Source organism: Ruditapes philippinarum, unplaced genomic scaffold (assembly GCF_026571515.1).
Source record: "Ruditapes philippinarum isolate M1 unplaced genomic scaffold, ASM2657151v2 ctg4503_1_1_1_1, whole genome shotgun sequence".
Classification (NCBI taxonomy): Eukaryota; Metazoa; Mollusca; class Bivalvia; order Venerida; family Veneridae; genus Ruditapes; species Ruditapes philippinarum.
In genome coordinates this window covers 59,341-79,913 of record NW_026862914.1, presented here as the reverse complement: position 1 = coordinate 79,913, position 20,573 = coordinate 59,341, and the positions used below count along the sequence as shown (strand labels likewise).

Below are 20,573 nucleotides of genomic sequence, written 5' to 3'. Positions count from 1 at the left end.
TTGCTATTATGATATAACATTATTTCATAACACCACTACCATAGCTATTATGATTTAGCATTATTTCACAACAACACTGCCATAGCTAAAGTAATATAACATATTTTCACAACAGCACTACCATTGCTATTATAATATAACATTATTTTATAGCATCATTACCTTTGCTATTTTGTAAACCAATAAAGAGAATCTTAATACCGTTATCTTAACTATCGTACGACTAAAATAGGGAGGTAAATACCTCTACTATAGCTTTTGAAGTGAAAGAAATGGCACTCCAGTTAAAGCACTGTGCATGTATATGTATACGATTTAACTCTGTCACATTTTCAACAGAAAGGTCCCCAAACTATGATACAAGTATTAAATATTTTACTACCATGGCTTTCATAATATTTTATTCAATACCTATATTAGTATTTTAATTATAGATTTCACAATAATACTACAACTATCGTGGTTCTACACTTATTGATTTTAATAACTATCATAGTATTTCAATGATAGTTTTCGTTATACCTTAAGCATTCTGTAGTTATTAAAGTTCTCCATAAATAAATTGCATTATATAAAATGTAAAACTATCAAAGTGTATTCAATAATAGATTGCATAATACCACAATCATAGCTACCTAAGTTCTACAATAAAATATTTTAATACACAATTGTCAAAATGCCTCAATAAAAGTTATTATTAAATCAGTGTAATGTTTTTACCATAGAGTCTTGCAATTTAACTAATTATTTGTATCATACTATCTTCGAAAAATAATAATTTTGTCATTATTACGTATGAAAACAGACTTACTCGTACTGAAGCTGCTTGATAATTTTGGAAAAAAGTGTGACTGTGAATTTTAGGTCCGGTTACGAACACAATATCATATATCAAGTCCGATTGAAGCACTTGGCTCTTCCCGAATCTACCTGTTATTGTAAAGGGTTTCAAAGTGCCATTTTTATAATCTTCTTTATGAAATCGGACACCACAGAAAATGCCTTCACTGTGGACACTATGACTAACTCTGTGAATTAGACAGGAATTGTGCGTTTGTGGAATGAATGTATTAACATCTAGAAAACATTCTTCAGCGGGACATCCAAACGGGATGGTCAATCTTAGAAATATTGTTTTCGTCTCACTGTCCTTTAAACGCACTGAGGATATATTAACGACCTGTAATGCACGGTTTAAAAAATGAAGGTATTTTAAATATTCATAAATTATTTCAACATTTTTTCAACTTGAAAGACAACGATGTATATAGAGGTATACATTTATACAAATAAATACGCTTATAACTATATATAGTTATAAAATATCCTTTGATTCCAACTGATTAGAGACGTGTAATTTGGTCTTTAATGCACATGATATATGTAAGTAATAGTAGCATAATTTTGAATTACTTTAATTTTTCTGTAGTTGAAATTTCTGTCTCTGTACTATACAGTAACTTGCACAGGGTTCTCATCCTGTGATGCGTATGCGAAGCCTATTAGAATCAAGCCGCAAGGTTTTTTTGTCTCGAAATAAAATCCACGAATTTGTTTATATAATTTCCAACAAAATTGTATTTGTACAACTATAATGGCGCTGTAATTATAAAGACAACTTACCCTGCTTTCACTTTACAGCTTACTAATTCGATGACGTACAATGTGGAATCATTGTATCAGTTTTTGCGCGTGCTCATTTTCAGCGGACCGATTATGATCCCTGTCCGCAAAATCGGTCACGTGACACTCATATTCAGTTGGAATCATAAATGTGGTAAATATACTATATATAGTAACAAGTGTAAAAATCAAATAAAGATAACTTCATAATTTTTAAACTTACAGTATTCTGGATATTTGGGTAATAAAAATAAAATATTTGTTCATTCCCAGTACGAAATCGATCACAAAGGTCTCAAAAAGCATAGGTATACCGTATGTGAAGACCTAAATCCTGACATATAGAACTCATTTACCTGTGAAACTGGAGTGAACATGTGTTACTTAAAGTCGCAAGTTTAGCTGAGCATTCCTGGCCGTCTTTTCCGGTGCCTTCAGCACTTTGATCTGTTTTGTAGTACAACCTACCATATCATTTTCCCGAAATTCTTAACAAGTTTCTTATAGAATTACAAACGTTCAATAACACACAAAATGACAAAACTACACTTGAATTTGATGTAAATTTCAGAAATAAGTGTGTCTTGCGACATTATCAAGATAGCTGACGGAACGTCGGTGATTCTACACAGTTCAGGTTAGCTAAAATTATTTTAATGAAATGCAATAGAATAATAAAAAAAATTATGATAATTAATAAACATAACTTAAAGTAATTTATAAAATAGTTTACTGGATACGAGGGGTGTTCAAATATAAATGCAACTAGGCCAATATCTCGCTTTTAATCACCTTTTACATGTATCACATAGATGGCTGTGTAAGCTCTCAAATGATACAATACATGTATAAGTCAATTCAGTATAGCTTTAACAATAGCTCGATTAACGCTATCTACTCGTGTATACTAAAGCTAAAATGGTTGTGAAAAGGTCTCCTGTCACTGATCTAATACGGTCCTATATCAAGAACCGCTGTATTCTTGGACATATTTAATGAAACGTGTCGTGTTTATAGGAACAATGAACTTTCTTTTTCATTTGTCACACGATGGTGTAAAAAATTAAAAATTGGTGTTGATTCAGGAAAAGATGTACCTCTTGCATGCCGTCCGAAAACCACAACTTTGCCAAAAATGGTTGAAAACAGTAAAGTATTTGATTGCTACTGATGCAAGATTTTCAACTAGGAATATAGCGCAATGTGTTGGTATCTCTGAAGAAGCCGCTCATTCATAATTCTCAGACGTGATTAAAAATGAGGATAGATACCCCATCTCCTTACAAATGAGAACAAACTTGCTCGGGTAAGAATCTTCAAACAATTATTGAAACAGTTTTCTAAATACAACAATCGATCTTTAGCAAATATCATCATTGGCGACGAGAAATGGGTTCACTTTTATGAGCTCAAGTGAAAGTTACGTAACAAAATATTGGCAACCAAGGAAATTCAAAGACCTTGCATGACAAAAAAACGCACTATGAACGTCAAAAATGTCATGTAAAATCAAGGTCCTGTTATTCGAATTGCCGCTACAAAGGGTAAATCTGTAAATGCCAAGTTTTACAAGGCAATGCCCTTCATAAATAAAAGAAATATTCAAAAACCGTCAGCCTGCAACCGGAATCCGTGTCAAGCCCTCCTTTTTCGCCAAATTTTTCTATTTCAGAGGATCAAAAAACAACTTGCTGTAAGTAAATAATAAACGCGAAAACATCTCGGATCGGCTATTTTCCAATGTTTGAACAGTATACCTCGAAAAGATTGCGAAAACGCATTTAAAATTGGATTAAAAGACTAAAACTTTGTACATCACATGGTGGTGTGTATATTGAAGGATTGAGATAATTTTTATTGCACTATTTGTTAAGCACCTCTAGAATTTGACCCAGTTACATTCATATTTGAACACCCCTTGTATAATATCATATTTTGCAACCAATTATTTTACCTGTATTCCAAAAAAACGTGCGGCGCTGGCTCTTGAATGACTGTACTCGCCGTCAGAACCATTTCTTGCCTTGACTGTACACCCAAGCTAAAAGTCGATAAATCATAATAGCTCTTTTTTATTCTAAAGTAGAATTTTGACATGTCATTAGATACGTAAGAGTTCAGAAAAATGGTCACTAAGTACTATTTGTCCGGATAAAACAGACAGTAAAATACATTAAACCTTACCGTGAATCCTGGTGTATTGATATTGTTTGACTTTAGATGGTGCTCTTTAAGTGATGTCTTGCCTCTGAAATCTGTTTGACCAAAATATCTGACGGAGGCTGTTTTGTAAAGTGACCGGGATAAAGATGTACCGCTAAACAAACTCCACTCGACGACATATTGAAGATCTGTTCCTTTGGGCGGTACAATATCGCAGAAAAATTGTAGAAAGACATTTTTTTTCTTAGCAACCTCGACATTGACTTCTGGATAAACACTAGATATATCAGGAGGACCACTGCCTATAATAACAAGTGACTGCTATGAATGAGTTTTTAAAATGCAGAAAGATAAGATATAAGTGATATTTACTTGCGCTTGATTGTTTTAAGTAAGATAGATATGTTTAAAACATGGTGGTTTTTTTTTGTTGTTGTTGTTGTTGTTTTTTGTGTTTTTTTTGGGGGGGGGGCTACAAATAAACCTTACGACGTGAAAAACAGCGGTTACCTGGTGAAAATGCAGAATATCAAAATTGAATACACAACTTTATTGCATTATTATTGTTTTGATAATAAGAGAGATAGTGTCATGTTTAAATGACTTGTACAAGCGTTAATTGTTTCATAAATAGCAATTTATGTCATTATTAAAGTTAGTCGGAAACATACCTCTTTTCACATTTCCATCAATAGGTTCTGTAAAACAGACAAAAACGTTTTATATATCTAAAGTGCTTAAACTAACATATATGTACAAATGCTGGCAAATATTCGACCTGATAAGCCACATAAGATATGTCACCAGGATCCGGTTGTTCAAAACATTGGTTAGTGTTAACCAGTGGTTAAATTCATTATCCGCTGGTTAAAATTTGTCTGTTGGATAAATTCTGTTGCTCAAAACTTATCCAACGGATAAAATGCGTTATCCAGCGGTTAACTTTAACCAGACCTATGACCACCGGATAACGCCCTTAACCAGTGGTTAGTAACATCATTAAAACAGTAAAAAGCATTAAAACTTGTTTAAAACCAGATTTTTCTTACAAATATATGTTTATATTTCTTAACTAGAACATTTCATATTAAATGCATATGATTAAATTGAAACATTTCTGAAAATGTGCTTTTAGAACCCTTTTTCAATCTAAATTTGTTGTTGTTGTAGTTCAGAAAATTCAGTTAAACAGTCATAACTTTCTAATTCTTTAATAAAACATACAAGTGTCAGTACTCATTTTCTAAGTTAGAACATTACTCATCTAATGGAAGTTATTTCAATTCAAAATTTGAAAAAAAAGTTGTTTTTGAATTTTTTCTTATGTGTGTCTAAAGGAAAAATAAATCTTTCAATACTTTAAGGCCTCTGATATACTTTTTGTTTAATTCCAAAAACAAGAAAGCACAAAACATGCAAAATTATTTTTTGGGAGCTTTTTGATTCTAATAATGTATTATTCATCAAAAAATCGGCCATTTTGTTTCCAGAATCACTAACCAACCCTGTTGCATCGTGGTATTTAACCAGCGGATAAATACGCTATCCACTGGTTAGGTAGCCAGTGTACTAACCAACTGTCGAACAATGAAATTTTATCCACACGATAGCTGACCGCTGGTTAAGGATTTAGCCAGTGGATAAGCTATCCATTGGTTAATTTTAACCAATGTTTTGAACAACCCGGTCCTGATGACTAGATATATCAAGATAAATCCACATAGAACTAATGAAGTTCCTATATATATCGAAGGTTGATCGCAAAACTGTTGTAAGTCCTTCTTTATTTCATAAAAGATATATATTTGATCAGACATAAAATGTCAATTAACATTTTGCTTGCCTTCCCTTAATTTAAGTGCCCCCACTTAGAACCGCGGTTACTTTCTAAGGTACATGTAAATGACCGATTGTTTTGATTTTTTTCTTATCGTAAACCCCATAACGTAAGAGCCAATTAGAAGTAAAGTGGGTGTTCCTGATCGGTTGGATGACCACAGACAGGAAATACATTTCTGTACATAATTGCGACGCGCTAGTAGTACGCTAACCGTGTTTTGGTCAGCATTTGTTTTAATGGCATGCCAAAAGATGGATTTTACATGTATTTAAATGAAACGATTATTTTGTTTCGGGGTCTTGACATGGAAAATATTGCGAGTATATCTACTCATGAGGCAGTGGCTCCTTGCACCAAATTACATTCAAGAAAAAGGATTAAAAGATTTATTAACAAGTACGTTCAAGCCCCAGACAAAACTTTTACTAAACTGACAGCCATATGCCCAGTACCCGGTTATCTTTCCCTAATCTCATATTCGGGTTTTTTTCTAGCCTAAATGTAAGTACCGTCTAATGGTCCTTGTGTACTTGTCTACTGTCACGCTTATACATGAACCAAGTGTACTTAGATAATTGTGCTTAATTTGAAATAACGCACACTTTTTTCTAAAAAAGAATGCTTTATCTGAGATATCGCACTGTGAGTTATTACCAATAAAGCATGTTATTGGCGTATAACAGATAAGGAACATCAAAGACAAATCGCCGCAAAATGCGATAAGTATTGGAATGAGAGACAATTAACACAGGTCCTATACAAGTACCCCCTTGGGTTGAGCGAATGCAGACTTGTGGGTCATGATTAACATATGTTTTGTTTAAGTTCACAAGGCAAAGCTACATATCCAATATTTAGCTCCAGACATTGAAGTTTCATACAAGAAAACTTTAAACATATTTTCCGTATGCTAGAATATAAATCATGATTCCCTTGGGGCGTGAACATTTTTACCAAAGATACATGATTTTGATACATGCATATGTACATTTTGTAGTGGTCCACAAGCAATACAACATGTCACATATTTAAGCTTTAGGTATTTTAGTTTTAGAAAATGAGGCTTAAATGTGTGTTTTCCCTATATAAGTCAAATTGTTCCCTAGATCTACATTAACAACAGACCGGTACCATTTGAAAAAACTTTGAAAGGGGATCACCGAAAGATCAATCCTGTACAGGTCGATTAATTCAGGAGATGTTGTTTAAAGATAAGAATTAGAAAAATCTTAAATCATCAAAACAAGTTTGAAATTGGTAAATGAGAATAAACCAAAACTTTCTAAACATTAAGTGATCTGTTCCTAAAAATGAGTATACCATTTTTTGACTCAGTGAATATATTAGTCTGAAACAAAATTAAAACCGGACCTGTATTTTATAGAGATACATATGTGTACCAAAAAGTATTACCATTTGTTGACTCCTTTAAGAGTTATTGTCTGAAAGCCATTTTTACCAGAATCTGAAGATTAAAGATGACGTGAAAATAGAAGGTTTTTAGCCGCTACGTGAGGTTAAATTTGATTGGCAAAATAAATTTTTGAGTCCAGCTCCGACAGGTGAATCATATAAAAGCTGGAAGCCAAGCTTCAGTTAAAATTTGGATGGATTTGGAGTATTCGTATGTTTCCTCAGTAAAATCAACGTAAAACCTGGGGAGCCAGTATAATGTTAGTGTTTGGCACCAAATAACCCTTGTCAATATGCCGTTAAACACCAACTAATTAACCAAACAAACAACAAACCAACCAAGATGAATATACCTGTAAAACAGTTAAAAACGACCAATTATTAATACTCTATAAACCTGAAAATTCTAAAGGATCCGAAATGTCTCCTCAATTTTTGTTTTACAATGTTCATTGTCATGTAAAAGACCCATTTGCCTTCTCTTTAGTTCTTTGACTTTAAAATATGTATTCCGGGAAAACCTGACCGTCTACAACTACATACACAGTTTTAAGTTCCTTGGTCAATTTAACTTTGATAAAACGATAAGTTTGTTTGATTTTTACAGGTCCAAGTGAAATTGACCTTTCATGTTTGACCTGAAAATGAATATAGTCGAATGTAACAAGGAACCTCTTCATACAAATTATAAAGTTCCTAGGTCTATGCACTTTGATCAAACGGAAATCTTTTTGAAACCGATAATTTGACTAATTGTTTTACACTAAATGATATTATTTATTAATACTATTCATATCATTAACATCATTGGTTTAAGTTGCTTCGAATAACTTGTCGCTCAACAATGTAAGTTCCAAATCTAGCATGAGCTAAACTTTATGTGAGGTAGAGATCTAGCTGGCTTACAAAAGATCGGTGGCTTTATTTTTGCATACGCTTGTCCTAGTAATATTGCACGGAGGTAGTGGTGTTGGTAGTTTTCACTACGGATCACGGTAGTAACCAACATTGAATTTACCAGGGCGCAGTTCAGCCAGCGCATCGTTCCTGGGCAAGCTGGAAGGCGGTTTATAACTAATAGTTGCCTCAACTTTGGCAAAAACTGAAACTTCTGTTCATGACGGAGCAAAAGTATAGTGTCAATGATCGTAGAAGAGATTTCATGTTCAATCAGAACGAAAGTAACCTGCACCGCCCGGGAATCAAATCATGGTCTACCTATTGAGCTAACCGGACGGCTATAGTGTGCAAGGGAAACATAGGATCTTTATATACAAGTAAGCCTGGATAGACGTCATGTGATCTTTACATTGTCCGTATAATTTAAAAGCCAACAACAATTAAAAGACATGCTTACGTATACAATAAGCTTCTGAGCAGGCGTCAGTTGGTGGAAGAAGAAAAACGTAACCTTTGCTACATTTTTTTGCTTGAATTGTTTTCTTCTCTACACAGGTTTTTCCAGGACCTTCGTTCCGGCATAATTCGACATTTTTAGTGCCTTTTATAGGTAAATTATCTGCAAAGAATGGAACAGTTTATTTTTATATTCGCAGTAACACATGAAGATTTATCTTTGTTTAACAATGAATAAGAGTATTTAAAGATTACATTATAGAATAACATAGTTCAGTAACAATATTTTTTCATGTTAAAGGAAAATTATCTGAAAATGATGAAATAATTTATTGCTTTCTTCACAGTATCACATTAAGACATTTTATAATTTATTTGTGTTTCACAATAAACTACAACTATCACTGAAGGTGATTCATACCCTTACCAATCAACTTATTTGAAAATTATGTTGTCTTAAGCCAAATTTAACGGACATACATTTTATGTTTCATTTTTGCACCCATTATTATTACAATTAACTGCCTTTCTAAAAGAGTACAAGAAAAGCATTTATGCAAAGCATCAAAGGCGACGCAAAAAAATTTAATCAAGTGTTGCACCTAAGTTCTTAACAAAAGATGTGTACTTTAAAGCAGTATCATTACATGTGACCTGGAGGCTAGGCCCAGTTTAAGTTTAAACTTAAACCAAAATGAATAGACTCTGTCTTGCCAAGATGCAAAGACAATTTATAGTCAATTAACCAATCTTATAAGACTCATGCCATAAGAGGGAATTTCTTCAGATTTATTTTACCAGATACAAGGATACCTGAGTCATCAGCATATAATAAAAGCTTATTGCTTAGGGTTGCAGACATGTCATTGACATAAAAGAGTACCTATATTGAACCTCAGGGGGACATCATAGGTACTCGGAGCAGTAGTAGAATGAGTACCAGCCACATCCACCAGCTGCTGTCTATCAGAGACAAGACTTGAACCATGTAAGAATGTCATTATATATGGCAGATGCTTGAAGTTTCATGAAGAAGAAGAAGAACTTCTTCATGTTCAGTATAGTGTGATCAACTGTATCAAATGCCTTTTGTAGATCTAAAAGTATCATGCAATACTGCCTTTTTTCCATTTCAATTTTAATACAATCTGTTAAATAAATCAATCATGTGTCAGTTGAAAAACCACTTCTAAGCCCTGACTGAAACTGTCTGACCATGACTCGAACCCATGACTGTCAGAAGACCAACTGAGCTATCCGGCCGGCTTCATGTTTTCCCTTTAATAATGAAACAGTTCTAAACCACAACATATTTCCCCACTTTATTGATTTGTGTCCTTGAATTTCTGATGTTTACAGAGCATAGTGAATTAAAATCATCAGGGTTTTATGCAGTCACAGGATGAAAAAACTTTCAGCTTGACCAGAACTCGAACCTGTGACCCACAGAATATTGTACCGCCACTGTAGCGATTGAGCTTTCTGGCCGCTTACACATTTTCTCCCCTAAATAGTGAACAGTTCTAAACCTTGACATATACTTTTAGATTTTTAAATTTGCAGGTAGATTAATCCTTAATTTAAACAAGTAAGAAAACTAAACCTTACATACTTATTGTCTTAATCAAAATAACAATTTATATATTGTATAATTATTTTTACTAAAAAGGGCTTAGAGAGTTATTGATTGTGTCATTATTTATAACAAGTCAATTTGAAAGTGAACATAACTGTACTAATACATGTACTATATTTTTTGTACAGGTAAAAAAAACTAACTTTTTTTCTTTGATAAGAGAAATTTTATGAAGCCGCTGAATTGTATTTTGCATACAGAGGCACCAGGCGAAAAAACATAAAAATGCAACTAACGAACCACTGAGTGGTAGATTGTATTTTCAATTAGTTTTCATCTGGCGCTCCGGTTACTTTTTGTAATTTGTTTGATGTTTCAGTGGTGCACAAATCATCCCACTATAAAATTTAGTGCAAGTACCAAATCTACTCTATGAAAAGTCTGTTGTCAGATTCACTCTGGAGACCTGGAGGGTTGAGACTGGTGTCCCTCCATTAAAACATAGATATAAACAGAAGCTGTCCTTTTACTCAAACTATGCACATTTAGGAGAAAAAAAATTACTATTCAGATTTATGAATTTTTGAGACTTTATTTAATTAAATTTTGCTAGATCCAAGTTTAAGGACCCATTTTCAATAAATCTGCAAACCCATTTAAAAAATTTTAAATGAAAAGTCTCCCCCTTTTAATAAATAAGGGCATAACTGAAAACTCTTTTTTGGGGCGCCCCGCGGGGCCGAAGCGCGGCCCCCCTTAGGAAATTAAAATCGTTTTGGGTGAATGGGCACAGAAAACTTCCGAGCCTTTTTTTTTATGCCCAATAATAAAAGCCGTTTTAAATTCCGATCGAATGGGGGGCTTGATTAAAAAAATGTTTCGAATGTACAATGAAAAGCGAAGGGAAAAAATTTTCGCAATATAAAAATAACCTTTTCCGTCCTTTTTTTTAAAGGGCACAGTGGAATTTTATGGTTGTAAAATAGATAAGTAATTTTGATGCCCCTAAACATTCCGAAAATTATTTATAGGGGATGTACTGCTATCGGTAATTCCCGGTCTCTCCCGGTCTATTTTGACCGGGATTTACTAGTAACCGGCGAATAGTATCACACGTTTATTGTCCGGTCTCTCACGGTTTTGGAGTAGATGTTTGATATCGTTTACAGAACAGAACAAATATTTTAACAGTAAATAAGCTTTTTTTCCAAAATGAAATGTTTTGTCACTTACTTTAGTTACAATATTTTATAAACACAGAAAACTCATTATTATACATAACATACAATTCGAAAAAAAACCCAACAACAACAACAGAAGCATGTTTCATTTTATCTCTATGAGAATAAAAACAATAAATATGTGCAATAAGTTGAGCAAAAGGTACATTTTTACGTATTAATATGGACACTATCAACTTTGAAACATTTTATTTTAATTTGTTATTCCGTGTTTAGTAAAGATGCCGAGGAATTATTCAAAGTTACAAATTAAATTTTATGAATTATACAATTGATTGATAATTTAAAAAATGATAAAGAAAAATACAAATGTACATGTTCATTGTTTAAGAATAAAAATTATTATATATTGAAAGATTAAGAATAATTTACTGACATTTTTACAGTTAAGTTTTGATTTATACTTGCTAATAGCGATAACATAATAAGAGACAACTCCACAAGTGTTGATCATGCGTTACACATATGAATTATAAATGATGGTATACATGTATATCCGTTGCTATTAACAATCACAATCATAAAGAAATAACAAGTAATATCTCTAAGCTCTAGCATGCCAATCCAAAGTTCAGTAACTGAACAATGTCTTTTCGTCCGTTCATTCTTAAAAAAAACAAATTACCATTGAAAAAGTTTATAAGAATATCTTGTCATCATATGCACTCTACTAGTTCCATCTTCACTTTCTGCATGTTCTTGCTTGGACGCCCTTTGAATTGCCTTGCATCAATGATTTCTTGTACAGAAATATTTATAAGTCGTCATCATAATCAGATATACTAAGATATACATGTATGTTACATAACATGATTATTCCCAGTTTTCTTATTAATAAATATGAAATCCTAACATTAACATTAATTTTGTTACTAATGGATGGAATTCAAAATCTAAGTAGAAAGAAAACTATAATAATGTATAAACTTCAATAATAGATACTATTAATTATCTATAACCTGTAGACTAAATCGATACATGTATTATCATCCATCATAATTGTAAGTCTTTAAATACAGAAATACGCATTATATCCATATAACTAAATATACGTGTATGCCACATTACATTAATAATTTCCCAGTTTCCATTAAAAAAATATAACATCCTATTAACATTGGTACTTGGATGGAATTCATAATCTTGTAGAAAAGAAACAATATAATGTATAGTATAAAAGTAAAATAAAAATAATCCCAATATATTTAACGATTGAGTGTGTGACGTGTCTAAACATTAAATGCAATATCTCTTAAGTTACAAATACTGTCCCTACCTTTAACCTTACCATTAGACTTAAATATATAAACTACACATGCAATATACATGTTTATAGTTAAAGTGTTTAAACTGATATACCTATATGTTATCCTTTCTCTGTTTTTAATTTATGCGACATGAGCACCCTATATGCATAGCTTTAATTTTCTACCTTTCATTTTTACCAAAGGTTATTTTATTAATAATTTATATACAAACACATAGAAAATAATAATTAGTTTTACAAAGTGATTAGAAGATTCCTGTAGCAGAATACCTGTAGGTATGTATCCCGAAACAACCAATTTTCAATCACAACCTAAATTCAAACACATTCTTAATTCTGTGGCACTGATGTCATGTCTGACTAAATTGCATAAGGTGACATGTTGTATTAACTTTAAAACTTGCAGAAATGCCACATTTGATTAATTGTCAGATGTTGTCAGAAAAACAATAAGAAACTATTTGTTTTAAGTGACACAATATAAATTGTCCAACTTTAACTATATCAAAATAGACACTTGTTTAAAATAGTGGTAAAAGTTTTTCCAAGCAAGTTAATTTTTTTATAAATATTGGCTAAAGAGTTTTACCATTTACCTCAGTCCTAGGTGTATTTTTAAACATTTATTTATATGATGTACTACTAAATATTCATCAGACTTTACATGGGGGTCCTTATTAATAAAATCTTATATTGCTATCAAATTTTTTCATGTGATGATTGTAGAATAATTGTTTTGTGAGCGATACCAGCTGGCAGATCTAGACAAGTTTCCATTTTTGCTAATATTATAAAGTGGGGAAGGTAAAATAGCTGTAAAGATTGGGTGCATTTATCATTTTGCGCCCCAAATAATATACTTAGAAGTGACACCTTTAACTGCCTTTTTATACACATTAATAGTAGTCATACCAATGCATTGTACCGTACATATGTTATAACATTTAGTATAAGTTTTTTAAAATCTTGAGAAAAAAACTGTTGAAAATCGCTGAATAGACTGTTGTGAAATTTTCTAAAATTTTAAGTGGCCCTGTCAGATTTATCTTGAACAACTTTTCCACTGTGATTACCCTGCTGTTTGAATTTAGGTTAAAATATTCCTGGGAGTGACCATAGTGGGTCATATCGTTTTTATTGAATTTCTAAGAAAGATCAAGACTCGTTGAAAATGTTCCAACCTTAAAATGAATAACGTGTTGAGTAGATGCATTAATAGCTAAAATAAATTGGCAGTTTAATAGCTAAAACCTCGAATTAACAGTTATCATTTCCCCTTCCATTTATGTACTGGCTAAAACATGCTTAACTGATTGCAATAAGGGGGGGTGGTTGTCCCGGATACTAACTTGAACAAATCTAAGAAAAATCCAGTCTACCAGGTATATAACGCAAGTAAAAAATATATATCAATAGTCACTCGTCAGGGCCTCTATGATTTTGATGACATTACAACTGGTAAATTTTATACAATAAAAATAGTAAGTAATACCTAAGATAGACAGAAAAAAAACAAGTAATTTAGTAAACATGAGTTACTTCCCCTTGTAGACCACAACGATATTCGAAATCCGGGTTTTAGTATTGCCAATAAAGCTGAGGGACAAGCTGTTAAACTGAGCTTGCAATTTCGTGAAAATAATATCACAATGCACATGCTTTTTACATAAAGTTATTAAATATAAATTTAACAACATATTTGTTAACTTGATTTTTACGAATCAAAATAAAACTTATTAACACAACAAGACATTAACTGCTAATAATAACAGAGCGTTCCATAGGCCAAAATAAAAAGCATTCCATAGAGACGACGCCGCTCACCGGCGTCGCCAGTAATCATCCGCTAACCAGTATTTTAGTTAACAGAAGATAGGAGATAACTGAACCAAAAATAATCTTCTGAAGCCAATTTGAATTAAAGGACTAAATCATGTCAAACTACATATCCTAGTTATCAAAATAAAAACACACAGTGCATTGTGATATTGCATTGATATTTCAAGTTCAAGTTAGTTTATCTACGGTTTCTGAGATGTGATGGGACATAAAGTAATAAAGTTGTAGCCAGTGACATCAAAAACTTTAAAAATATCAATAACTGGACCTGGAAATTAAAAGTCATTTATGAATCGAGAATAATGTAAGACTGATCAACTTGAAGGTCTATCCCTGAGGAGTGTTGTGACCATGTATGACGGTATTTCATTCATAAATTACAAAGCCATAGCCACTTTGTAAAAAAGGTAGATATCAAAGTAAAACTAGAAATGTGTCCGTAGGACACAGGTGTCCACACACTCCACTGTTTTGTCAACCTACTGACTCTAAGTCCAATATGTTTTGGGCTACACGCAACACAAGTTGAAAAACTTCACGAATACTGAATAAATCCACAAACAAACCCCAAGGTGCATAACTACACATGTTGACCAACATTCTTTCTTGTAAACTCAGGACTACAGGTCAAATTCATTTTGAGCTATGCATGAAGAAGTTGAAAATTGCAATTTATAAGTCAAGGACAATAACTCTAAAAACTGAGAAAAAAAATCCAAATTTTTTTTTTCTGCATAAATTTTTACAATTTGAGTTGTTGTACATTTTAGGTGACTACATACACTTTCCGTGGTACTACCATAAATGTCATTTAAACCAACTTGTTTTACTAACAATTGTTATTTATTTAAATCTTATGCATTAAATGTCTTTGATATTCATAGAAAATAACATATTCGAAAAAAGTGGCTTTGTAAATAATTAATTTTGAATAAAAGTCCTATTATTTTAAATCGTCCTATCATTTTTTATTTTTTTGTCATCAAACTTTTGGAATATAAACATAATTATAATATCTAGGGAACCGTGTCTCAGATTATTTCTATCTTTCCTAAAAAAAAATATTACGTAACATCAAATATTTTATGCAACTTTTTTCACCATACATATTACGTAATTAAAGATAATTAAGTCACCGATTGAGCTAACAAAAATCCCTGATACGGTTTCCTCCGTAAATGAACTCCCTTTCATGTGCTTTAAACCGCATGTAAATTGCTTGATTATTAAAAAAAACATCAAACGAAGTGTCGGAAGCACATACTTAGACCATTCCACGTCGTTTTTCAATATCACGATCTTTATTTTTTTTAATATTGAACTTTGTTGTTTTTTTTTGACACTTCGAAATTTGTGAAGTTAGCAGCCTAACAGCCTGGCAGCCTGGCAGCCTAAAGAAAACTAAGGAAAATACAAACATTAAAACCGTCGGATATGAATTGGTAGCATACTTAGACCATTCGACGTCTTATTTCAGTATCGCGATCTTTATGTCTATGAATGGTCTAAGTATGTGCTTCCGATTCATATCCGACGGTTTTCATGTTTGTATTATCCTTAGTTTTCTTTAGGCTGCTAGGCTGCCAGGGGCCAGTTTCTCAAAGCTCTGTTAAATTTAACCGTCTGTTAAATTAACAGTCCGTTAAAATAGCTAACCGACTGTTACTTAACAGTCGGTTAAAAACTTGTTGCTCAAAACTTTTTAACAGGAGTGTTAATTAACACCTCTGTTAAATTTTAACCAGCTGTTAACAGGTTCATTCAATCCCATAATTCCCCATTCTGTAGTCTGCAAAATGGCGTCTGAATTACCAGAGTTAAACAAGTTGTCTAAAATAATCATGTTTGAAAGATAAGAGCAACAAATTTCAATAAATATTAACAAAACTCTTCTTCTTAAGGAATTGGTAAATGGAAATTTTGATGTGTTAACTCAAATTCTGACACATTTCACATTATACACATATATATACATTACAGTATGTACACGGCATAAAAAATGGATGCTGACACCCCATATGACATCAGACATGACGTCAATAAACCAAATGATGTCAGGAAAATTACTTAGAACTACGCTATAAATTATGTAGTTTGGTTTATTATTCAAATGCTTTTTAATTTATTACCGATACAGGTCTATCGGCCTTTGTGATTATATGCCTGCGCATTTGAATTCGAACCATGCATTATTCTACAACAACGCAATCAAAATTGATATCTATTTCCTAAATTTATCAGTGACAAATTCATGGAAACCTGAAATTTAGAAAGACACAAGATAAGTAGCTGTAGGATATAATCAACAAACAGAGCAACGTGTATTGAAAAGTGGACCAACCTAAAAGGCTTTTGTGTTAAGGCCCATACATGTTGCTGGAAACTGGTAATTCTATGCTACCTGCTGAGTAATGAAATCAAATTAGATGTATAATTCAAAAAGCATAACCTCTTTTACAATAATAAACATTGAACTTCGAACTGTGATCATTTCCCATGTGAGTTTGATTGAGGATATTATTTTATTTAATCTCTGAGAGATCAGTGTCAGAAGCAAAAATGATTTATATGTTTGAAGATAATCGTAACATAATCGTAACCAATTATCATTACAATTTTTGCTTGGATCGATTATTTTTTACGATATCTCAGAATACCAATTAAAACTAGTTAGAAAATAGTGATGTAGAACTAAATAAATATGGTTACAGAATAACATCCACACAAAATTGTTTTAATGGACACTTAAAATTGAAATTACCTTATTTTATTCATTGTATGTATCATTGTGTGTTTTAAACCTGAGCAAAAACAAAAACCCTAACCCTTACACTATAATTTATGGTAATGATTAGTCTAAATACATTTAAAAAATTTAAACAGCGTCATGTAATATAAGAAATTTCAATTGGAGAAAAATGAACTAGATTCTCTATAAGGAATTTGTTAAATTTGTTTCTTCGTTATATCTATTTTGATTTTTTTGCATACATTTCATTTAAGTACGACTGTCAATGCATAAAAACAGATATCACACATACAGATTCATTTCTAGGATCCCTCCGTTAAATTTTAACGGAGGTTCAAACCTCGATTAACTTAACAGACAGATTCAGCTGTTAAAGTGGCAGTTAAAGTGAGCGTTAATTTTGAGCAACAGAATTTAACACAACGGTTGAATTAAACCGTCCGTTAGTGGATTTAACAGACGGTTAAATTTAACAGAGCTTTGAGAAACTGGCCCCAGGTTGTTAGGCTGTTAGGCTGCTAACTTCACAAATTTCGAAGTGTCAAAAAAGCACAAAAAAACCAACAAACAAAGTTCAATATTTAAAAAAAGAAAGATCGCGATACTGAAATAAGACGTGGAATGGACTAAATATGTGCTTCCGATTCATTTCCGACGGTTTTCATGTTTGTATTATCCTTAGTTTTCTATAGGCTGCTAGGCTGCTAGGCTGCTAACTTCACAAATTTCGAAGTGTCAAAATAAAAAAAAACAAAGTTAGTTATTTAAAAAAAATAAAGAACGCGATACTGAAATAAGACGTGGAATGGTCTAAGTATTTGCTACCGATTCATTTCCGACGGTTTTCATGTTTGTACTTTCCTGCTAGGCTGCTAACTTTACAAATTTCGAAGTGTCAGAATGAAAGAATTATGTTATTGTAAATAAGATAAAGTTCAACATCTTAAAAAATAAAGATCACGATATTGAAAAAGGCGTGGAATGATCTAAAGAAGTGCTACTAATGTATTTCCGACGATTTCATGTTTGTACTATTCTTAGTTTTCTTTAGGCTGCTAGGCTTCCAGGCTGCTAGGTTGCTAGGCTGCCAGGCTGTTAGGCTGCCAGGCTGCTAGGCTGCTAGGCTGCCAACTTCGGGCTGCTAAGCTGCTAAGCTGCCAACTTCATGAACATAATTTTCAGTGATAATTGACTCCGTTGTCACCTTAAAGATGACACTAAACTTATACATGAAATATATATCAGTTGGTTTTAGGTTATGTTTTCTTTTTTGAATCTTAAAAAAGATCAGATCATACAGAATAATTGTATCAAGTAGCTATTTAAAAGGAATATAGACAGAAAACAATAAATTATTTTTTACAATGTAACGTGTGTTAAACAATGTGTTATTGTCATATGACCTCTAATCCCAGAAATAGATATGTACAACATTCTAAACATGTATAAGAGTTATGATTCTTCTGAACAACTTGCTTATTCTAACCGCCTCCGTGGTTTATAGTTAGAGTCGATGACTTCTAATCCAGTTACCTCTCTGGCGTGGGTTCGATCCCGGGAAATGCTTTGGTAGTTTAGCGCGGAGGAAGGTAGTCTGGTACTGGTGTAACTCTCCAGGAACGATGGTTAGGAAACTACCCGCCTATATGACTGAAATACTGTTGGGAAAAGGCGTAAAATGATACAAACAAACAAAGGAAATCTAAAGAATCCATGTAACTACTGCATGTATAATCAACTAGAACATCATAAATAATCGCTCTTGCGCTAAGATATTCTTATCAGAATGGTCCTGACAACAAGTTTAAAATTCAGTATTAGAATGATTGTAAATGATCTTTAAACCTTTTTACATAAAGTTTCATGAAATTTAATTGCATTAGAAATTTGAATTCTTTGAAGCCAGAACAATTATTCCAAAATAATTTAATAAAGTGATATTAAAGTTAGTGTTTAAAGACCATGCAAAGAATGATAATTGTGTTTGAAAATGTTTTTAGTTATGTAAAATGTCATGTATTTCAAGTTGATCATGATAACCTTAATTCAGAAGTAATTAAATAAAAGTGTGCAGTCCTTATACTCAGAATAATCGTGATTAGAAGTAAAAAACATATCTTTATTCATGTTTAGAACGGGGAAAAACAGGAAGATCATTTTTTTATAATTAATGTTAATGCCTGCTCATTTTTTATTGTATCGCATCATTAAGTCCTCGATGTGAAACTGGTAAGCACAAATATCCGTTTCTTTTTGTATCATTCCTATATTGTGCCGTACCATACGGAAGGAATAGAGCCGTATGATAATCACTCTGGTAAAATTCAATAGCAAGACATTTTTTATCGGAGCGAGAAGAGTTAACATAGCGTCTCCAGACCGACCTCAATAGTTATCAACGTGCGACCGATAATAAGTTGACACTTGTTAAAATCCACCCGCTGGTGTTAATGTGGTCTACCACATTCTTTGTTGATTTTACACATTTGAAGAAAAAATGGCCAGTTTCTGGAGCTAAAATGCAAATATTAAGAGGATATTTTTCCGTTTTTCGTGAAATATTGAATATATTTTCACGAAACATGATAAAATGCCACGTATTTACACGAGCCGGGACAACATTTTATCATGTTGAGAGAAAATATATACCATATTTCACGAAAAACGAAAAAAACTTTTTTATTTAATTTTATTTTCAAAGAAGGTTACGAATCCCCTTGCTTGCTACGCAACTGCCATTGTACAGCGCGCTGTAATATATTGATTAATTATAGATGCTTGACGCGGTTCAATACACATATTTATTTTTATGTGTTCATTTTATTTCATTTTATTATTTTTTTAAGCGAAATAGAGTATTTATGGTGAAATAAATGTAATTTTTATTGGTTTTCGGCATTGAAATAGCGGTCTTGTTTTGACTGTTTTTGCACGCGCTGTTTGGCGCTACATTGTGACGTCCCGTAAACAACTCTTTAAACGTCTGGACAGCGTTAATGACTGAGTTAAAGATATCGGTTTCCGGATTAATTTTCTTAGTAAAACCATTTTCTATCATTCTAGATAGTTTTCAAAAAATTTCAACAAAAAGTTGTTTTTTATTTATCAGATACTTCAAACAAAATGTCGACAGAAGTTCCTTAAAAACGATATGAGTTTTGACTCCGCCAATTTTCATATATATATTTCTTTTTTTTTTTAAATATGAACTATATTTGACTGATATATCACCATATATTATTGGTAAAATTAAATGAAATTAAAAACCTATCGCAAATGGCGACAATTGCAACCAACAGCGTTAGTTTGATATGACCTAGACCACCCAATTCACTAGACACTACTGCTTTATGGCCAAGTTCAATTGTATAGAAACCAACAAAAATATCTACTGTTCCTACTATTAAGTGTAGCATTAATGCGGTGGCATAGCATTTTTTGACAAGTGTAATCCTTTTTCTCCCAACATTAAAGTAGTAAAAGGCGCTTAAAACCCAATACCTTTT

General features: G+C 32.3%; 1 protein-coding gene across 1 annotated transcript in view; it reads right to left on the bottom strand.

The window, feature by feature from the left end:
• Positions 1-20,573, bottom strand: part of LOC132720603 (von Willebrand factor D and EGF domain-containing protein-like) — a 37,084-nt gene that overhangs the window by 15,211 nt on the left and 1,300 nt on the right. Inside the window, exons 3-7 of the mRNA XM_060704761.1 lie at positions 8,397-8,558; positions 4,458-4,484; positions 3,808-4,088; positions 3,578-3,664; positions 812-1,180 (exon numbers count right to left, since the gene is read on the bottom strand). Coding sequence (XP_060560744.1) covers positions 812-1,180; positions 3,578-3,664; positions 3,808-4,088; positions 4,458-4,484; positions 8,397-8,558 — 926 coding nt within the window. The remainder of the gene's footprint in view (positions 1-811; positions 1,181-3,577; positions 3,665-3,807; positions 4,089-4,457; positions 4,485-8,396; positions 8,559-20,573) is intronic.